At 48.2% G+C, this 19,198-nt stretch overlaps 1 protein-coding gene across 1 annotated transcript; it reads left to right on the top strand.

Annotated features, from left to right (window-relative positions):
* Positions 1 to 243: 243 nt before the first annotated feature.
* CTDSP1 (CTD small phosphatase 1) lies at positions 244 to 9,515 on the top strand. Its single transcript, XM_043995512.1, has 7 exons — positions 244 to 445; positions 4,244 to 4,392; positions 4,645 to 4,746; positions 4,938 to 4,994; positions 5,952 to 6,044; positions 6,655 to 6,840; positions 7,278 to 9,515. Exons 1-7 carry the CDS (start codon positions 379 to 381, stop codon positions 7,404 to 7,406), a joined length of 783 nt encoding a protein of 260 aa, XP_043851447.1. The 5' UTR covers positions 244 to 378; the 3' UTR covers positions 7,407 to 9,515.
* The last annotated feature ends 9,683 nt before the right edge of the window (positions 9,516 to 19,198 follow it).

Here is a 19,198-nt window from a genome sequence, read left to right as displayed (position 1 = left end):
CCCAGCCCCGACCGGGTTAAATTTGATTCGGCTGAACTACAAATAATTATTAAATACGGCCTCTAAACTCATCCCCGGGTGGAACTACCTTCCCAAAAGAGGGAGGAAGCGTGAATATGGAGACCTGTTAACTCGGAAGTCATCGCCCTTTTAAGGGGGAACCTTGAAACCGCGCCCGGGTTCCATGTTTGTATCCGCCTCGCGGGGAGGAAACTCCATGTTGTAACAAAGTTTTCTCCGCGCCCCCTCCCTCCCCCCCGTTTTTTCTCCCTCCCTCCCTCTCCCCTCCCCCCCCCGCGCCCCCATTCCGGCCCGAGCTGGGGGGGGGCCGGGCGCCGGGCGCCGGGGGCAGAGTCCGGCCCGAGCCCGCCTGGCCCCATGGACAGCTCGGCCGTCATCACTCAGATTAGCAAAGAAGAGGCGCGGAGTCCGCTACGGGGAAGAGGTAGCCGAGTCGGGGTGTGGGGGGAGATGCAAGGTTAGGGGAGGGAAGGGGCGCAAGGCTGGGGGAGGAGAGGAGAAGGAAGGGGGCGCGCGGGCCGGCCGAACGCCAAGGGGCAGCGCGCTCAGCCCCCGCTCCCCGTTCCGTCCCCCGCGGACGGTCTCAAAGCGCCCTGTAGTCCTTAGAGAGCCAACTTGGAGAGAGGCTGTGTGAACTTCCAGGTCCGGGGACGCGGGGCGGGGTTTCGCTCCTTTAGCGCTCTCCATGAGTCCGAGTGGGGAAACTGAGGCTGACGAGTGGAAGCTGGTAGGGGGTGCGGGGTGGGGGGGGAGGGAGGAAGGTTGAGGCAGCAAGGTCTTCTTCCGTGTCACCCCATCCCCACTCCGGGAGTCTGGGACCTGAACCCAGGCATCGGGGCCCCTGGGAAGTAATGGGCTGCGCCTGGGGGGGGTGCATATTTGGGGGGTAGGAGGGGGCGAATCAAAGCCACTCAGACTCCACCCACTTGCGAGCCTGGTGTCAGGTTGGGGTGGTGACGAGGAGGGGGTGTATATTGTGGGTTCGGGGAGTAGGGAGGGGACTGTGCGTTGCTAACTCGAGAATGACAGTGAAAGGGCGGGTGGGGAGAGAGTAGGGAGGGGGATAATCCGCCCCATTCTTCTCCCCCCCCCTCACTTCCTGGTTCCGAAGGCAGCCCAGAAAAGGACAGCCACTTCTTAGGCACACCCAGCCCACTTTATAGCAGATTTCCGGGCACCCCAGCAAAGGGGATGAGGAGAGGGAGTTAGCTGTCAGAAAGCTGGGCGTTTGTATGCATATTTGGGGTGGGGGATACCCTGTCTCTACATACTCGGGCCGCAATGTAGGAACGTCACTTGTTTTCAAACCCCGACCCCACCCCCGGCTTCCAGTCACTCCCCAGCAGGCTGAGCCCAGTAGGCTTAGCGTCGAAGTGGCCGCTCGGTACAGAGCCTGCGTCTCCCACCTGTGTGGCTGTGTGGTTGTCTGCGTGTGTCTGTCTGTGTCTGTCTGTCTGTGCGTGCACGTGTGCGCGCAGCCGTGGTTAACCTAATTAACTTATTCTCAAATTCCAGGGCTGGGAAGACCCCAGCCCCCGAGGTTCGGGGAGCTAGCCGGGCAGGAGGCTAGAGCTGCTTAGGCCTAAGGGGAGGGGGGGGTTAGGGGACAGGGCCTGGGACGTGTCAGTCCAGATGGTGTGGGACGGAGCACAGGCTCACCAGTCTCTGGCTGTTCTCCTGACCTCCTCCTAGTGCCAACTGGCACTGTGGACATTGAACCCTAATTTCTAGAGGGAGGAGCTAGAAGGCAGGAAGGGAATTGGTGGGAGGTAATAACTAGGGTAGGCTTAGCAGACTGCCGGGGCCCCTCCGTCTAAGTTCCAGGGCGCTCTCTCTCTCTCTCTCTCTCTCTAGAGTGTGTGTGTGTGTGTGTGTGTGTGTGTGTGTGTGTGTGTGTGTGTGTGACACAGAGAGACGGACAAAAATCGGTCCCTATTTCTGAGATTTCCAGCCAGACATTTCTATGTACCACGGAAGAAAAAGTCTGTCCTTGGATAGGAGAAATAACACAGATCTGAACCTCAGTTTCTTCATTTGTAAAATTCAGATCAGAGCCATAGATTTTGGGGCCTGGCTACTACATGGATTGCTTTTGACTGGACTCTGCTTACACGTTCCAAGCAAAGACTGGGTTTTTTTCTCTTTTGGTCTTTAGCAATAGTGATGCCAAAAAAAGATGACCATAGTAACTTTTTTTTAATATGTAAAAGAACAGAAGGAAGTTCAAAGGGGAACAGAATACAAGTTTTGTTGTTGTTTTGTGGAGCAGTGAGGGTTATGTGACTTGCCCAGGGTCACAGAGCTAGTGTCAAGTGTCTGAGGTCGGATTTGAACTCAGGTCCTCCTGAATGCAGGGCTGGTGCTCTATCCACTGTGCCACCTAGCCGCCCCCCAGAATACAGTTTTGTTTTTTGTTTTGTTTTTGCAGGGCAATGGGGGTTAAGTGACTTGCCCAGGGTCACACAGCTGGTAAGTGTCAAGTATCTGAGGCCCGATTTGAACTCAGGTATTCCTGAATCCAGGGCCGGTGCTTTATCCACTGTGCCACCTAGCCGCCCCCAGAATACAGTTTTAAAGTAATGTCCAGACTATACCATATACTTTTGAAAAAGGCAATGGAGATTCACAGTTTCAAATAAAATATTTTTTGTTTTCTGCCCCTTTTTAATATTTGAATTCAGAAAATATAAAAAAGAAAACCTATGAAATGATTCTTAAGATAATGACTCCAGAAGGATAAACTTGAACAACTGGTACACACAAAAAAATTAATTCAGAATAATTTTTTTTTTAATGAGGAACTTGGATTTGGATTTGAGGGTCTTAAGATCCCTTCCGGCCTCCAAACTCATGATCTTATGCAGTAATGGCCTTTGGTGGGGAGAGGGTCAGCCACTCTAAGGGGCATAAACCCCTGTGTCCTGATTTATCCCCTTTAAATTTATTTTTGGTGGGGTTTTTTCTCACAAATTTAAATCACCAACAAACACAAACATTTCAGGATGCACCAACGAAGATTGCGGATGAAACCTTGAACTTTTGTTATGTTCATTTTTTAAAAAATGTATATTAAATTGAAGAAGGTAGTAATACAATCACTCTGTGTCTCCTTCTGAGCTTTTTTTGTTTTTAATAATGTTTTACTGTGACTCTTCTTTCTTTTGACCTCTCTGTAATTACCTGCTAACCTCTCCACTTCCCCAGCCCCAGGCCCTCTCATGTAGCCCATAAATATAGTCAGTCTAAAAAAAAAAAACCAGGGGCAGCTAGGTGGCACAGTGGATAAAGCACTGGCCCTGGACTCAGGAGTACCTGAGTTCAAATCCATCCTCAGACACTTGACACTAGCTGTGTGGCCCTGGGCAAGTCACTTAACCCCCATCTCCCCGCAAAAAACAAACAAAAACAAAACAAAACAAAAAACCCACAACCGCAGTATCTGACAAAAGTCTCCTTTTGACCATTTGCTCCACGGATTCTCTCTGAGAGGTGGAGTAATGTGTGTCATCATTTGTCCTTCAGAGTTCTGGTGCCCTTCGCAATTGTTTTCCTTTGTTACTTTATTCTGACACTAGGCATTGGGTCATATAAATCTGAATTCTCCATTGGCATCGGTTTTTGAGGACTTGATTTGCTTCCTGACCCAGAAGGATTTCCTTTGACTCCCCTTAGGGGGAGCCCATAGGTTGAGAGTCAGGGATGCAGCCTCCATTAGTGATGGAGGAAATGCTTACCTGGCAACTGGCCCCTCTGGTCTGGTGGCTGGCCGTGCCCCATCCCCTCCGTGGCAGCCAGGGAATGGAGTAAGGCTTCACTAGAGTGGGGACAGCTGGGGAGCTTAGCATCCTTGGGGGTACCCCAAGGTTAGGGAACTTGGGCCTCAGGCCCAAGTGTGGATCTTTGCGGGGTTTGGAGCATAGATTTGGGGCTTAGGTCTTAGGTCCCTGAATTCATCTCTCTCGTTTTGCACATGCAAAGAAAAGCTAAGTGACTTGGCCACACTAATAGTAAGAGGGATAGAATCAGGATTTGAACTCAGACCCTCTGATGCTAAAAAGCAAAGCCCATTCGAACTCGTCATGCTGCCTTGCTCATTCTGCCTGGTTTGTTCATAGGGGCTTTTGTGTGTGTGTTCAGATCTTGACAGGGTGAGGCCCAGTGTGGGTCTTGGTCTTCCCATCTCCACGACCAGCCTGATGAATCTCATCTTTGGTCTCTGCAGGTGATCAGCCATCATCGCCTTCAAAGAAGCCCCGGAGCAGGGGAATCTTCCATTCCCTGTTTTGCTGCGTGTGTCATGAGGACCCTGAGCCTTTGCCCATTAACAATAATGCCCCTCTGCTGGTGGAGGAGAACGGCACTGTTCCCAAGGTCAGTAAGTTCTCAGGGATTCTCTTCAAGGGGACTCCTGAAGTCGGGAGGACCTGAGTTTAAATCCAGCCTCAGACACTTACTAGCTGTGTCACTTACCTGGACAAGTCACTTAACCCAGATTGCCTCCAAACAAACAAAAAAGGAAGTTGAGGCCTAGAGAAGAAGAGACATTTGGAGACAATGAGTTGATTGTGTTGTCTCTCGGTGGGCCTCCATCCTGTTCACTGTCCCCCTTTGTCCTCCCGACAGGCACCGGCTAAATATCTGCTTCCCGAAGCCAAAGCCCAGGACTTGGGCAAAATCTGTGTAGTCATCGACCTGGATGAGACCTTGGTGCACAGTTCATTTAAGGTTGGCTTCTGACCATGGGACCCAGCAGGACCCCTCCCACCACCCTCTAAGGCCTCGGGGCCACCACTCCTCATCGTCCCCTGCCAGCTGGCCAGTCACTCCTCCCTCCCTGTCCTTCCCCCAGTTTCCCAGGGAGGGGCCCCGGGGCCAGAGCTGGTCCCTAGGCCACAGTCTCTTTGCATCTCCCACAGCCCGTGAACAACGCAGACTTCATCATCCCTGTGGAAATTGATGGAATGGTTCACCAGGTGAGTGGATAGGGGAGGGCCATGGGGTCAAGGGCAAGAAGGGAGAGGGTAGAGGATGGGTGGAAGAGGAAGAAGGGAGGGAAGAGCCACCCTCCCTCAAGTTCCTCTGAGTCCAGACCCCAGGATCTCTTCACTATTCCCTCTACCTCTCCCACACACCTAGAACCCCAGAATGTTAGAGCTGGAAGGAGCCTTAGGCGTGATACAGTCCAGGGGGTGGGGGTGGGCCTTAACCTGGGGTCCATAAACTTGTTGTCGTTGTTGCTATTTTGATAACTGTATTTGAGTGTGCTTTATTGTAGTACCGTGAATCTTGTTTTATGTATTTACAAACACAGTTCTGAGAAAGGGTCCGTCTCTAGGCTTCACACCACATACAGGAAAGGTTAGAATGATTGATCCAGTCCAAACCTCTCATTTTACAGATTGCGAAATAGAGCCCCAGAATGGGGAAGGAAGTGACTTGTCCAAGGTCAATCAGTCAGTGTGCTAGTTTCTTATTTTGGCTCCATTGTGTATTTCTGGGGCTTTCTACTCATTCCCCTTCTCCCAAATCCCTCTGCCTTCCTCCAACCTCTCGCCCCACCCTGTGGCCGGGACCCGTTTCAAGTAATCCAGGATAGGCTGTGTTCTCTTCAGCCTGTTCTCTATTACTTGGTTCGGGGGCTGGTACCCAGCATCACTTGGGGTGAGGGGGGCCCTAGGGTACCCCATCCTGTCCCCCTGCCCCACCTATAGGCCTTTCTCTTAGCAATCTGAGTATGACCCAAGACCTATTCCTCCTATGAGACAGGTAGGGTCAGGGAAACAGACACAGTTGGAGGGGCAGATGTGGGCAATGGGAGAGTTGGGTAGTTGGGTCCCCAGGCCTTCGGATCAGCTCACGCCTCTGGGCTTCTCCGTTTCCCGAGGGAGGGCGGCTGGCCAGGCCAGTCCCCTCACTGCCCCTGCCCCCAGGTCTATGTGCTGAAGCGGCCCCATGTGGATGAGTTCCTGAAGCGGATGGGGGAGTTGTTTGAGTGTGTGCTGTTCACGGCCAGCCTGGCCAAGGTGAGCTCCTTCCCCCACGACCCGCCCTGCCTCCCTGAGGGGCCCCCATTCCTTCCCTCCTCTGCCTTTCCTCTAAGGTGGGTGGATACAAGTTAGTACTTCCCTCCCTGGGCCCCTTCCTCCTGGGGTCCCCATCACTCCTCCCCACTCGCTGGGGACCAAGGTAAAGATGCCATCCTCCTAGGGAGGTCCTGGTATCCCCTTCCAGCCCGACAGTCGTAACAAGAATTAACAATAGCGGCAGTAATGATAATAGCTAACACTTGGGTAGCACAGGAAACTTTGCAAAGTCCTCCTATGGGTATTTCTCGCTGGATCCTTCCAACAACCCCGGGAGGCAGGTGTCCTTCCCCCCCCCCTCGTGGGGCAATGAGGGTTAAGTGACTTGCCCAGGGTCACACAGCTAGCAAGTGTCTGAGGCCAGATTTGAACTAAGGTCCTCCTGAATCTAGGGCCGGTGCTCTATCCACTGTGCCCTGTAGCATCCCCCACAGGTGGTGTTCTTGAAGTGATTTCTCCACAGCTGGTTAGGAACTGAGGCTGGATTCTAACCCCACACCAAGTCCGGCATGCTATATGTCACACTGTCTCACCCCCTGCTCCCTCACAGTACGCAGACCCCGTTGCTGACCTGCTGGACAAGTGGGGTTCTTTCCGGGCCCGGCTCTTCCGAGAGTCCTGTGTCTTCCACCGAGGGAATTATGTCAAAGACCTGAGCCGCCTGGGCCGGGACCTCCGGAGGGTGCTCATCTTGGACAACTCTCCAGCATCTTACGTCTTCCATCCAGACAATGCTGTGAGCATGGCAGATAGCTGGGGAGGAGGGGAGTGTTGGGGGCGGGAGAAGGACTCTCGGGAGTTTGGGAGTGGGTCAAAGTGAGACAAAGAATTTGGGGACTAGAAGATCGAGTGAAGAGAAGCCAGCGGGTCTCCCTACTCTGGATGGACACCCCCCCCCCATCCCCTCCAGGCACCATCTTTTTTTTTTTTTTTTGGGCGAGGCAATTGGGGTTAAGTGACTTGCCCAGGGTCACACAGCTAGTAAGTGTCAAGTGTCTGAGGTCAGATTTGAACTCAGGTCCTCCTGAATCCAAGGCTGGTGCTTTATCCACTGTGCCACCTAGCTGCCCCCCAGGCACCATCTTAAAATGGGACAACATGGGCTTGTCCTCTCAGTGGGACTGGGAAGATAGAATGAGAGCCCTCCTCCATGGTTGCCATCCTTTCTCTTAGGTACCGGTGGCCTCATGGTTTGACAACATGGGCGACACGGAGCTTCAGGACCTCCTTCCTTTCTTCGAACGGCTCAGCCGCGTTGACGATGTCTACTCGGTGCTCAAACAACGTCGGACTGAGAGCTAGTGGGAGCTGGGGCTGGCGCCTCTTCCTGGCCTCCCGCTCCTAGGCCACCCTGCTTGGCTCACAGAGCTGTCTGGCCAGGCACTCGCCTCCCCTGAGCCCAGACCTCAGCATCATGGAAGCCAATCTCCCCCCTTCACACCTGAACTTCCGGTCACCCTCTTCTTTCTTCCTCTTCTTTTTTTAAAGAAACAAATCAATTTTTAAATTCAGTGCCATGGGGAAGGACTCTATCCCCTTACCACTGCCACCAGCCGGCCCAGGCCACTTCGCCAGCCCCAGAATGGATAAGAGTGATCGGAGAGACAAAGGGGCAGCAAGACCGAAGATGGCTTCAGGCTTCCCCTCCTCTGTCCGACTCCCGGCACATCTGGCTGGGTTCTTCAGTACCAAGCATCAGTGCCTTAGATACCCTCCTGCCCCAGAAAAGGGATTTTGGATGGGGGTGGGGTTTAAGGTTGGAGGAGGGAACCCCCAACCCTTCTCCTTCTTTTTCCTCTCTTCTAGTGTTGCTGAATTTCTCTGCTGCCAAATTTGGGGACCCTTCTTAGGAAGGTGGGGAAGGGGAGGAGAGGGGAATGGTTCTCAGTGTTTCAATCTCTGTGACCCAGTGCCTCAACCCCCTGAACTGCCCGCTCCCACCCCAACCCCAGCCTGGCCTCTCGGTAGGCAAGGTTGGATTTTACAAAGTGCCTTGTTCAGAACCCCTTCTCCCCAGAGGTTTGGGGTGGTCAGGAAAAATATAGGAGATTTCCCCAAAGCAGGTTTCTCCCTAAAATCAGTCCAGTAGGGAAGGAAGGGAGGGGAGGTTTGACTCTGTCCCTCTGGGGCAACTCCCACATCTTCCCTCTGAAATGGATTCTTTTCTCTTTCAATTAGTGCCTTTTTAAAAGGGGAGGGTAACAGTTACAGATGGGGAAACTGAGGCATGTCAAAGAAGGGCCTACTGCTCTAGACTTGAGAAAGACCCACAAATACTACCCCTGACCCATAGGGTCTGCAGGGAGGGGGGCAAGGGGGCAAATCTGGGAATCCCCTCGGTAATGTAACTTTAGCAGGCCTGGGAGGTCCATCTTGCCCCAGCTCTTTCTGCCTTCCTTGCACCAACACACACACACACACACACCATCACGCCTGCCTTAATCATCATTGCCCCAGGCCAAATGAAGCAGCCATTTGGGTGTGACTAGCCCTTTCAGGGAGGAGGGAGAAGGGGCTGGGGACCAGGGCTCCCAGCCCCCACTGTACCATATAAATATGTATATGTGTATATAGATTTTTAGAGGAAGGGGCAGGGAGGATGAAAGGGTGGGAAGTCACTCCTTATCCCTCTTCTAGGCCCAGGACCCAAGGGGTAAAGGAGGGGGGGGGGATGGGAAAGGATTTTTACATTTTTTAAATTGCTATTTTCTGAAAGGAGCCAGTGAGTCTTGGAGATGCCAGTCTCTCATCGCCCTGCTCCACTCCTACTCCGGCCCCACCAGTCCTGGAACTAAATCCCCATACTCCCTGGTGGATAATTTGGCTGAAAGGTTTGGTTGCAGCCCCCAAGTGGGGTGGAGTTGAGGGCATCTGGGATCTCCGGAGCAGTTCCTCCCTGAGCTCAGTGCAATTCAATGCCTGCTTCTCTCTCTCCACTTTCCATCTGCCCCCTGCTTGGGGTCTGGCTTAAGGTGACTATGAGAATCCCCCTTCTACCCAGAGGTGATCTCTCACTCTCCCAGCAGACTCCTGGTCCCAGTGTTACCCCACGGGGCTATTAAGATGTCAAGAGTTCTGGTGGCCAGACCAGACTCCTAGCGCCAACCCAAGCCATACAGGCTCATTGGGGTGAGCTCCCACAAAACCCAGAGCCTGTGCCCCCTCCCTCCCACCCAGATGCCCTTGGTTGGAAGGTAGACCCAAGGGTTGGCCCACTGGCCTCTTCCAGTGCCAAGGGGGAGTCAGGGTGACAATACATATCAGAGTGTTTTCTTATTCCTCTTAAACAAAGTGTAGAGGGAAGATTGGGCAGGGTTGGTGTAAAATACAGCCTCATATAAGTGCCTTTTGTGGGACCCTGATATGATGGGAGTTCCTTGAGTGATAAAGAGAAAACCAGACCCCTCTCAATCAGCTTCTGTGTGTTGTTTTTTTATTGGTGCAGGGAAAGTAGGAGGGGAGAGAATGGACTATGGGGGAGGATCCGGGCCTTGGAATTTTGAGTGTCTGGAAGCTTGTGACTAATACTGTGTATTTCTTAGACTGTTGGGGCAGGTTGTCCTCAAGATGCACTCATTCAACATTAGTCATTTCCTCCCTCCCCTTTCCCCGCAAAGGAAGCGGAACACCCCTAACCTGGGGAGAAATTAGTGATGTAGTAGAACTTTGAACTGAACTGAATAGGATGAAATTGAAATTTAATAGGGGTTATTGTAAAATCTTAAACTTGGAATCAAGCAATCGATTTCATAAGTATCAAATTGGGGGCAGCTAGTTGGTGCAGTGGATAAAGCACCAGCCCTGTATTCAGGAGGACCTGAGTTCAAATCCAGCCCCAGACACTTGACACTAGCTGTGTGACCTGGGCAAGTCACTTAACCCTCGTTGCCCTGAAAAAAAATAAGTACCAAATGGGCAAGACATGGCTAGAAAGCAGCTTGTCTGAAGAAAACCTAGGGGTTCTAGTGAACCATAAGCTTAAAATGAGTCAACAGTATGACGTACCAACCAAGAAAAGGTACTATGGTGTTGACCTGCACAGAGAGGCATATATTTCAAGGGACAACATGCAAAATTTGTAAAGCACTTTGTCACCCTTAAGGTGTATATAAACGCTAGCCCATTATTCTTGTACTCAGTACCACTGACGCTCCTCCAGCCCTTACTCTCAGGGTTAGACCAGATCAGGGTCATGAGGATGGTGGAAGTGGGGGTGTTTAACATGGACAAGATTCTGGGTTGGGGAGGGGGAGCGCACAATTGTCCTCAAGTATTTTTTATTTTATTTGGGTTTTTTTGTTTTGTTTTTTTGTTTTCCAGGGCAATGAGGGTATAAGTGACTTGCCCAGGGTCACACAGCTAGTAAGTGTCAAGTGTCTGAGGCTGGGTTTGAACTCAGGTCCTCCTGAATCCAGGGCTTGTGCTTTATCCACTGCGCCACCTGGTTGCCACTGTCCTAAAATTTTTTTATTTTTTATTTTTGAGGCAATTGGGGTTAAGTGACTTGCCCAGGGTCACACAGCTAGCAATTTTCAAAGGTCTGAGGTCAGATTTGAACTCAGGTCCTCCTGAATCCAGGGCTGGTGCTTTATCCACTGCGCCACCGAGCTGCCCCTGTCCTCAAATATTTTTAAGGCTGTACTGAGAAGGGTTAAATCTGGTTTTGTTTGCCTTCAGATCTATTGAAGACAATGAGTGAAATGGTAAAGAGACCATTTGGGGCTTGAAGTCAGGGAAAACCCAGAATGTGCTGCCTAGGGACATGTTCTAGAGGTTTACAAGCAAAGTCTCGGTGATCCGGCATCCTAAGGGAGGGGGGATTCTTCCTAGGCTGGGTGGGCTAGGTGGCTGCCAAGGCCCTTCCCAGCTCTAAAATTCTGTGATTCTGATGTGGTTTTTTGGGATGTCTGGGAATCATTGCCCTCCAGGGTCCCCCGCTTTTCTTCTCTTACTGGGTCCCAATGGTTCCCCCCGCCCCATTGCTGCTTGGGGCTGACACGACCTACGATGTGGTGAGCACCTCTGATTGTACTCATTTGTAGGGAAAGGGATTCCCTCTCATCTAGTATCTGCAGGGAGGTCTTGTATTATAACTGAGCAGAGCTAGGGTCTATGGATGGACTTCATACAGGGAAGGACTTTTTATGTAAGTATTTTAATCCTGTTTTTGTTAATATTTGTTTTTTTTGCATCACCTACATAGATCACCCCACCCAGTGAGCCGTAATCTCAGAGAGAAGGCACTAGCACTGGGATGGACCAAGAAGGTCATCCTGCAGAAGAAGGTGACCCTTGAGCTAGGAGGTGGAGGAGAGGAGGGACTTTGTCTTTAGTGGATGAATGCTTGGCCATCCGGAAAACAAATATAAGACGTGTGAGCCAACCTCTCCCTCTCTTCAGCGACAGTGGTAGAGAAACAGATGTGACCCATAGCCCATAACACTCATGTCTGGACTTCACGTGAAGTAGGAGCTTCTCATAAATTAGCCCTCAGCTCCTGCGGTCTTTCCCATTGAGATTTACCCTTGGGGCAGCTAGGTGGTGCAGTGGATAAAGCACCAGCCCTGGATTCAGGAGGACCTGAGTTCAAATCTAGCCTCAGACCCTTGACACTAGCTGTGTGACCCTGGACAAGTCACTTAACCCTCATTGCCCCGCCCAAAAAAAGGGGGGGGGGAGGTTTACCCTTGGGATGTCATGGGACCTCCTGAGAGTAACATCCATAAATGCATACAGACCTTCTGGGAGTCTCAGGTTTGTACAGATGTGGCTAGAGGGCCCTCAGTGCCTATGGAAATCCTTAAGTTTACACTATAGATTTGAAAGACAGCCTTTATTTCATTCTACTTAGAAAGGATAGGAAACAGGCCAGCTAGGTGGCTCAGTGGATAAAGCACTAGTCGGATTCAGGAGGACCTGAGTTCAAATCCAGCCTCAGACACCTGACACTTACTAGCTGTGTGACCCTGGGCAAGTCACTTGACCCTCATTGCCCCACCCAAAAAAAAAAAAAAAGAAAGAAAGAAAGGGTAGGAAACAACCCATAGGATGAACAGTCCCATTATAAATCAAAACACTTCTTCCCAATATGGTAAATCACTTCTGCCTTTCCCACCCTCAACAACCTCCTACCCCGATCTATAGAGTCCCCCTAGATTCTTAGAACCATCTATAGTTCAGACTTTCCTCTCCCAGAAAGAAAACAAACGTGGGCTGCCAGAAGGGACTTCACACCTTTCAGTGGGCCCCCTCACCTTCCTACATACATCCTACATCCTTCCATATGACAGGCAGCCTCATAAAACAGGGGGTTCTTCATTGCTGAAAATGTTCCAGGAGAGACTTGTAGTGCTCCAAACCTATGGTATCACCCTGTTTGGATCTCTCCTCAAGGTTTTAAGAAGGGCACCCCTATTCCCATCAGAATTGTACCATCTGAATAATCTGCAGTACTAAAGAAAGTCCATCTTTTTTCCTCATTGCTTCAGGCATTCCCAGGTATTCCCCTTTCCTCTTCAGAATGCCCAGCACATCTCTGGATGTCTAAGAGTTCAGGGACTCAAACTGTTCCACTGTTATGTGACCTTTCAAGCCATGTGTTTTTCTCTTCTCATGGGATGGTGTGGTTCCCTTGTCCCTAGTATCCATGTCTGAGATTGAGAAATAGTCCCATCTGGGCTTAGAGAATGGGTGGTTATAGGGGCAGCTAGATGGCACAGTGCATAGAGCACTGGCCCTGGAGTCAGGAGCACCTGAGTTCAAATCCAGCTTCATGGGGCAGCTAGGTGGTGCAGTGGATAGAGCACTGGCCCTGGATTCAGGAGGACCTGAGTACAAATCCAGCCTCAGACACTTGACACTTACTAGCTATGTGATCCTGGGCAAGTCACTTAACCCCAATTGCCTCCAAAAAAAAAAAAAAGAGAGAGAGAGAGAATGGGTGGTTATAGGGATGTTGATGGGGAGGGTTTAACCTTGCTCCCCACCTCTACACCTGAGGAGCCAAAATTATTCTTTGGCAATGGCCCTCTTTAATGAGTATGAGAGCACAAAGATCACTGCTAGGCAATTAAATGAGGATTTTCTGATCCTTACAGTAAAGCTTCTGACACGCAATGGAGGTTAAAAATAGATTTAAGCTCGTGGACACTAGTTTGCTGAGGTCGTACTGTGTTCCAAAGAGTTGAGGAATCTCCTTTTGGAAAGGAGACATTCATTTTAGCAGAGGCTCTGAGAACAAACTCCCTATGGGAGGAAAAACTGCCAAATGTTTTTTCTCCCTCATCCAATAAATAGCTGTGTTAGGAGCATTGTTTTCCCCAAAAGAGCTGAAGCTAAGTCTGTAGAATCCAGTCTTTCCTTTAGGGGGAAAGGTAGCATCTCAGCTGAAGCAAGAATCTGGAATGAGAGAGGAACTCCACAGACTAGTGCCCAGTGAATCTGAGTCTGGCAGTGGCCAGCATTCACCATGGGACCAGTTGGGCCTTGTCAATCATTGATCACTAGAGGTTATTAGCAAGAAAAACGTGTAGAGACAACATCCACGTGCCTAGCAGAGACCATCAGGGGACAGTACAGCCTCATCACCAGAAGACATGGACATCCCTGAAACATCGGAAGCCCATGTGTGTGACCCTCCCTGAATATTCCTTCTGTGTTTCCATTCTTCTGACTGATGGGATGTGTATTTATGTAAGAGTATGTCTTCAAGTTCATGAGGAAAAGGGATTGTTACTTTCTTATACTTGTGTCAATAAATGTCTTTGTTGTGTCATCTGGCTAACCAGTCAAAAATAAATACTTCAGTCAGGGGGAGGGAGGAAAAGGGTCTTGGGAGCTATGATTTTGAGTGGATCAAGACCCACAGAACACCTTGAACCTAAGACAGTCCGATTGAAGAGTCCCATCTGTTAGTTGGGGAACACCCCTAGGAGCTATTCTTGTTCAGTTGCCCAGGTTTACTTCTATACACAGGAAATAAGAGAGGCAGTTAAGTGACTCAGTGGATAGAGCTCTGAGCCTGGAGTCAGGAAGCTCTGAGTTAAAATCCAGCCTAATGCTGTGTGACCCTGGGCAAGTCACTTAACCCGTCTATACCTCAATTTCCTCCATTGTAAAATAAAACAGCACCATCCTTACAGTGTTGTTGTGAGGATCAACTGAGATATTTGTAAAGGAGCATAGTACTATACCAAGTACATAGAAGGTGCTTAATCAAAGTTTATTCCCTTTTCTTCCCTAAAAATCACTCTTTAGGTGCCTATAAACATTAACTTAACTGATGGTACCGTACTCTAAATGTAATACATTTGTCCAGTGGCCAACAATACTATAGAAATAACGGAGGGCAGCTAGGTGGCACAGTGGATAGAGCACCGGCCCTGGATTCAAGAGGACCTGAGTTCAAATCTGGCATCAGACCGTTGACACTTACTAGCTGTTTGACCCTGGGCAAGTCACTTAACCCCAATTGCCTCACTAAAAAAAAAAAAAAAGAAGAAAATAAAAGAAATAGCAGGACTACATCAATATTGTCATCTTAATTAGATAAACCAGAAGGCAGATGGAAGTTGTAGCCAAGAGGAAGGATGACTTACGGGTCCTCAGAGAAGGAAACAAAGGCATCGGCAGAGCTGATTTTATTTCAGGCCCAAGAGCAAGCAGCAGAATTATTTCATGGAACACCTGGTTACCTCTCACAAGAAAACCAAACACCATGGCGGTAATTACATGTTTGATTTAACAGGTCTTCTCAGTTACAAGAGAGGCTTCTTCCACAGCAGGTGGAGCAGAGGAAGGTCACTGTGGCTTATGCACCAGCACATGTTAAAGAGGATGGGGAGGTAAGGAATTTGACAAGAACCTCCAACTTTGTTGACATATACTGGGATATTCATTGACATCAGCTGTAAAAGGTGGCTATGGCTAAAAAGTATGTTGGAAAGCATGTCTCGGACTAGGGAAACAGAAGGGTCCAATGGCTTCAGGATTGTTTAGATGCCTCATGCTTGGAGATTATGAATCCTTTCTTTAAGAAGAGCCAGAAGGGTATTTCTAGTACCAAACAACATAACAAAAGAAAAGAACACTATCTTCTTACGATCCATCCCCACTCTCACCCTCCAGGCTGATTGGGCTGAGAGTCTGCAGAGAACTTGGTCTGGGGGATGGATTTCTACAACCCTGGAGCGGCCGAGCAAGCGCTGAGGTTCTAAAGAGCTCCCTGCTCGGCACGCAGGTCAGCCTATCACATATCAAGCCAGTTTCTCTTGTCTACCCCTGAACTCTGGGCCACAGGAAAGTTTGGTAAGCTGAAGAGGACAAAACTATGAGAGAAAAAACATCTGTGGGATGTTTGGCCCTCCTGAACAGGTAAAGGTACAATTTCCCTTCAATACCAACTCCCACCCTCTCTGGTGCCTGGGCTTCTCAGAAATAAGAGTTGTTGAAGGGCAGGACTTGGACCACTGCTGTAAACTTTGAGGGAGATTGGATGGCTAGTTCAGGGGGTCTGGGTCTCCCTTCCCACCACCAGGCCTGGCCAGAGCTCAGTCCCATTATCCTGGCCTCTGGTCTTTTGCTCCCAAGAAAGCCCATGAGACATTCCAGCTGCTCCTCCACTGTCATGAGCCTGTGGTGATATTTTCCACCTGGCAACGGCTCCGCCTGCTGCTCCTCCCTCCTGCAGACCCTGGCCAGGCCTTCTTCCTTGGAGGAATGCCGTCAGTCTCCCTGTAAGTTTCTCTTGCTGGGGAAAGTCCCTGTCTTGGGTCAAAGTTCTATTTATGGCTCCTCAGGATGCTCTAAGAGGAAATTGCAAGGCTACTTCAGAAGTGGAAAAGAGGGACAAGGCTAGAGCAAGAACATTCAGAATGTTTATACTGGAGGCTGGGTGATCTTGAAAGCATTGAGGCTTAGATTAAGTTCTTTGCAAGGTTGATTCAACCTGACCAAGATTGAGGAGAGTCAATTTAATCTCATCAAAAACTTTGGAGTTGGGGGGAAGTCAGGACTTTGAAAGAAGGGGGAGAATACAATCTCCCCAAGATATTGGTTACAAATAATCATTTCTGGGGCAGCTAGGTGATGCAGTGGATAAAGCACTGGTCCTGGATTCAGGAGGACCTGCATTCAAATCCAGTCCCAGACACTTGACCCTTGACACTTACTAGCTGTGTGACCCTGGGCAAGTCACTTAACCCTCATTGCCCTGCAAAAACAAAACAAAAGCAAAAACAAAAAACCCCACAAATAATAATTTCTCACAACACAATGACAAAATACTCTTTGCATAATGATAGATCTAAATATCAATATTAATTGCTCGTGGGTTGGCCAAGCTAATAGAATAAAAATGACAATACTGCCTTAATTAAATTACTTATTCAATGTCATACTAATTAAGCTCCTGAAGGACTACTTTATAGCACTAGAAACAAATAATAAAATTCATTTGGAAGAACAAAAGGTCAAGAATATCAAGGGAATCAATGAGAAAAATGGGAAGGGAGCCTGGGTAGTTCCGGATTCCAAACATACTGCAAAGTCATAATTGTCAAAACAATTTGTTATTGGTAAGAAAAAGAGCTAGGCCTGGAGTCAGGAAGACCTGAGTTCAAATGTGACCTTGGACACTTAATAGCTGTGTGACCCTGGGCAAGGCACTTAAACTCTGTTTGCCTGGAGAAGGAAATGGCAAACCACTCAAGTATTTTTGCCAGCAAAACACCAAATGGGATCATGAAGAATCAGGCATAACTGAAAAACAACTAAACAACAAGAAATAGATAGGTTAACTAGTGGAATAAATTAGGGACACAATATACAGAAACAAATGAGCATAGTAATCTAGTGTTTGCTGATGTGGGATGGAATTAGGGGTCAAATTGATTGTGAGTGGTCCAAAAAGAATTACAAGACTAGGTGACTCAGTTTCCCAAGTTTTATTGCAATGCTGTGACTGACCATAGGGAGAGAACCAGAATAGTGGAAAGGTATCTCTCAAATAGTGAAAGGACAGTGATATTTATAGTATGGATAAATTGATTATCAGTCTCATTATAATAATCTCCATCTTGGGGAAGTACAGGGGAGGGCTTATCCTAATTTGGAGTTCCTGGGGTCCCAAGCCAACCCCTGAGGTGGGTACCTTTTTGAGTGGAGATGTGTTTTTGAGGTTTACACATCATAAGGTGAATCTGGGGACAAATTTGACCTTTTCTGCACGTCTCTGATTCCCATGCTTAGTTTCAAAACTTCTTCATTTATCATTTATTCCTAGTTTGAGTTTCTATAGCCTGTCAATTTATTTAAGGTCTTCATGGCCTAGCTCCCTCTGTTCCAGTTATGGGTACTGATTATTGTGGGTAAGAAAACTTAGCATCCTAATTTGTAAGTTATCCATTAACTGGGGTCTGAATCCCTTTTAGAGCTCATATTTGAATTAGAGCTTGGATCTTAGGTTTTTCTGTTAACCGCTTTTTGCCTCCTACATCATTTGCTAAACCCAAAGATCCCAGCTACTGGGGCAAGGACTCATTATTGGACAAAAATTGTTGGGAAAACTAGAAAATAGTTTGGCAGAAACTAGCATAGACTCACATCGAACACTATATGCCAAGACAAACTCCAAATGGTTACATAATTTAGACATGAAGCATGACATCATAATCAAATTAGAGAAGAAATTAACTGTCAGATCTATGCATGGGGAAGAGTTTGTGAACAAAAAAAGATAGAAAGGTTCATAGGAGGTAAAATGATCAATTTTGATTATATAAAATTAAAAAGTTTTTGCACAAACAAAACCAGTACTGCTAAAATTAGAAGAGAAGCAAGAAATTGGCAGGGTAGGGGAATCTTTGCAACAAGTTTCTCCGATAAAGGTCTCATTTATTTTTTTATTTTTTATTTTTTGATGAGGCAATTGGGGTTAAGTGACTTGCCCAGGGTCACACAGCTAGTAAGTGTCAAGTGTCTGAGGCTGGATTTGAACTCAGGTCCTCCTGACTCCAGGGCCAGTGCTCTATCCACTGCGCCACCTAGCTGCCCCTCATTTATTATTTTTTTTAATAAACATTTTTATTTAAAGTTTTGAATTTGTAATTCTGTCCCTCTTTCCCACCCCCACCCCCTCCCTGAGGCAGTAAGCAATCAGATAAAGGTTATACATGTGCAATGATATAAAAAATTACTATATTAGTAATTTTGTATAAGAAAACTCAAACATAAGGAAAAAAATGAAAGTGAAAAATAGCATACTTCAGTCTATGTTCAATATCAGTTCTTTCTTTGGAGGTGGATAGTATACTTCATCATTAGTCCTTTGGGATTGTCTTGGATCATTGTATTACTGAAAATAGTCATTCACAGTTCTTCATCAAACAATATTGTTGTCACTGTGCATAACATTCTCCTGGTTCTCCTCACTTCACTATAAAACAGTTCACACAAGCCTTGGCACACCTTTCTGAAATCATCCTGCTTGTTGTTTCTTATAGCACAATAATATTCCATCACCATAATATACCACATCTTGTTTAGCCATTCCCCAATTGATGGGCATTCCTTTGATTTCCAATTCTTAGTCACCACAAAAAGAGTTGCTATAAATGTTTTTGTACAAATAGGTCTTTTTCTCTTTTGGGGGATATCTTTGGGATATAAACCTAAAAGTGGTATTTCTGGATCATAGGGTGTGAGGGAAAAATCCATCCTCTTCTCAATAATTCTCAGGAACTCAGCAGCGAAGTAACAAAGGCTTTATTTCATTCTCATGAGAAGGAAGCATCCTAGTATGCAGCTAGTGGGTGCCCAGAAAGGGGGCCCTGTTTTATACCCTAGTCCCTAACGCAAATGGACCCTCCCCCTTTTTCATCAATGGTCCAATTACTCAAGGGTTACAATCTACGAGTAAAAACTAGCTAATCGGAACGCAGTATTCCCACCCCTCTTCCTTGTATGGGCATGACTCAGTAGTGGACCTTATACTTCCTTATATGAACACAACTCTGGAGCACACCTTATTGAGACCAGGGCTCCTTTTGAACCATGTGACCTTGCTAACCTGAGGGGAAGGAGGGGATCTGAAACCT

This window comes from Dromiciops gliroides, chromosome 3, assembly GCF_019393635.1.
Source record: "Dromiciops gliroides isolate mDroGli1 chromosome 3, mDroGli1.pri, whole genome shotgun sequence".
NCBI lineage: Eukaryota > Metazoa > Chordata > Mammalia > Microbiotheria > Microbiotheriidae > Dromiciops > Dromiciops gliroides.
Note: the sequence above shows the minus strand (reverse complement) of the source record. Positions and strands in the feature narration are given on the sequence as shown.

What these genes read in the sequence shown, in the direction of transcription:
- CTDSP1 (XM_043995512.1), top strand. Translation starts at nt 379, where the DNA reads ATGGACAGCTCGGCCGTCATCACTCAGATTAGCAAAGAAGAGGCGCGG. An exon ending in TTGATGGAATGGTTCACCAG is followed by an intron (nt 4,995 to 5,951) that starts GTGAGTGGATAG and finishes CCCTGCCCCCAG; the next exon opens with GTCTATGTGCTGAAGCGGCC. An exon ending in TCACGGCCAGCCTGGCCAAG is followed by an intron (nt 6,045 to 6,654) that starts GTGAGCTCCTTC and finishes GCTCCCTCACAG; the next exon opens with TACGCAGACCCCGTTGCTGA.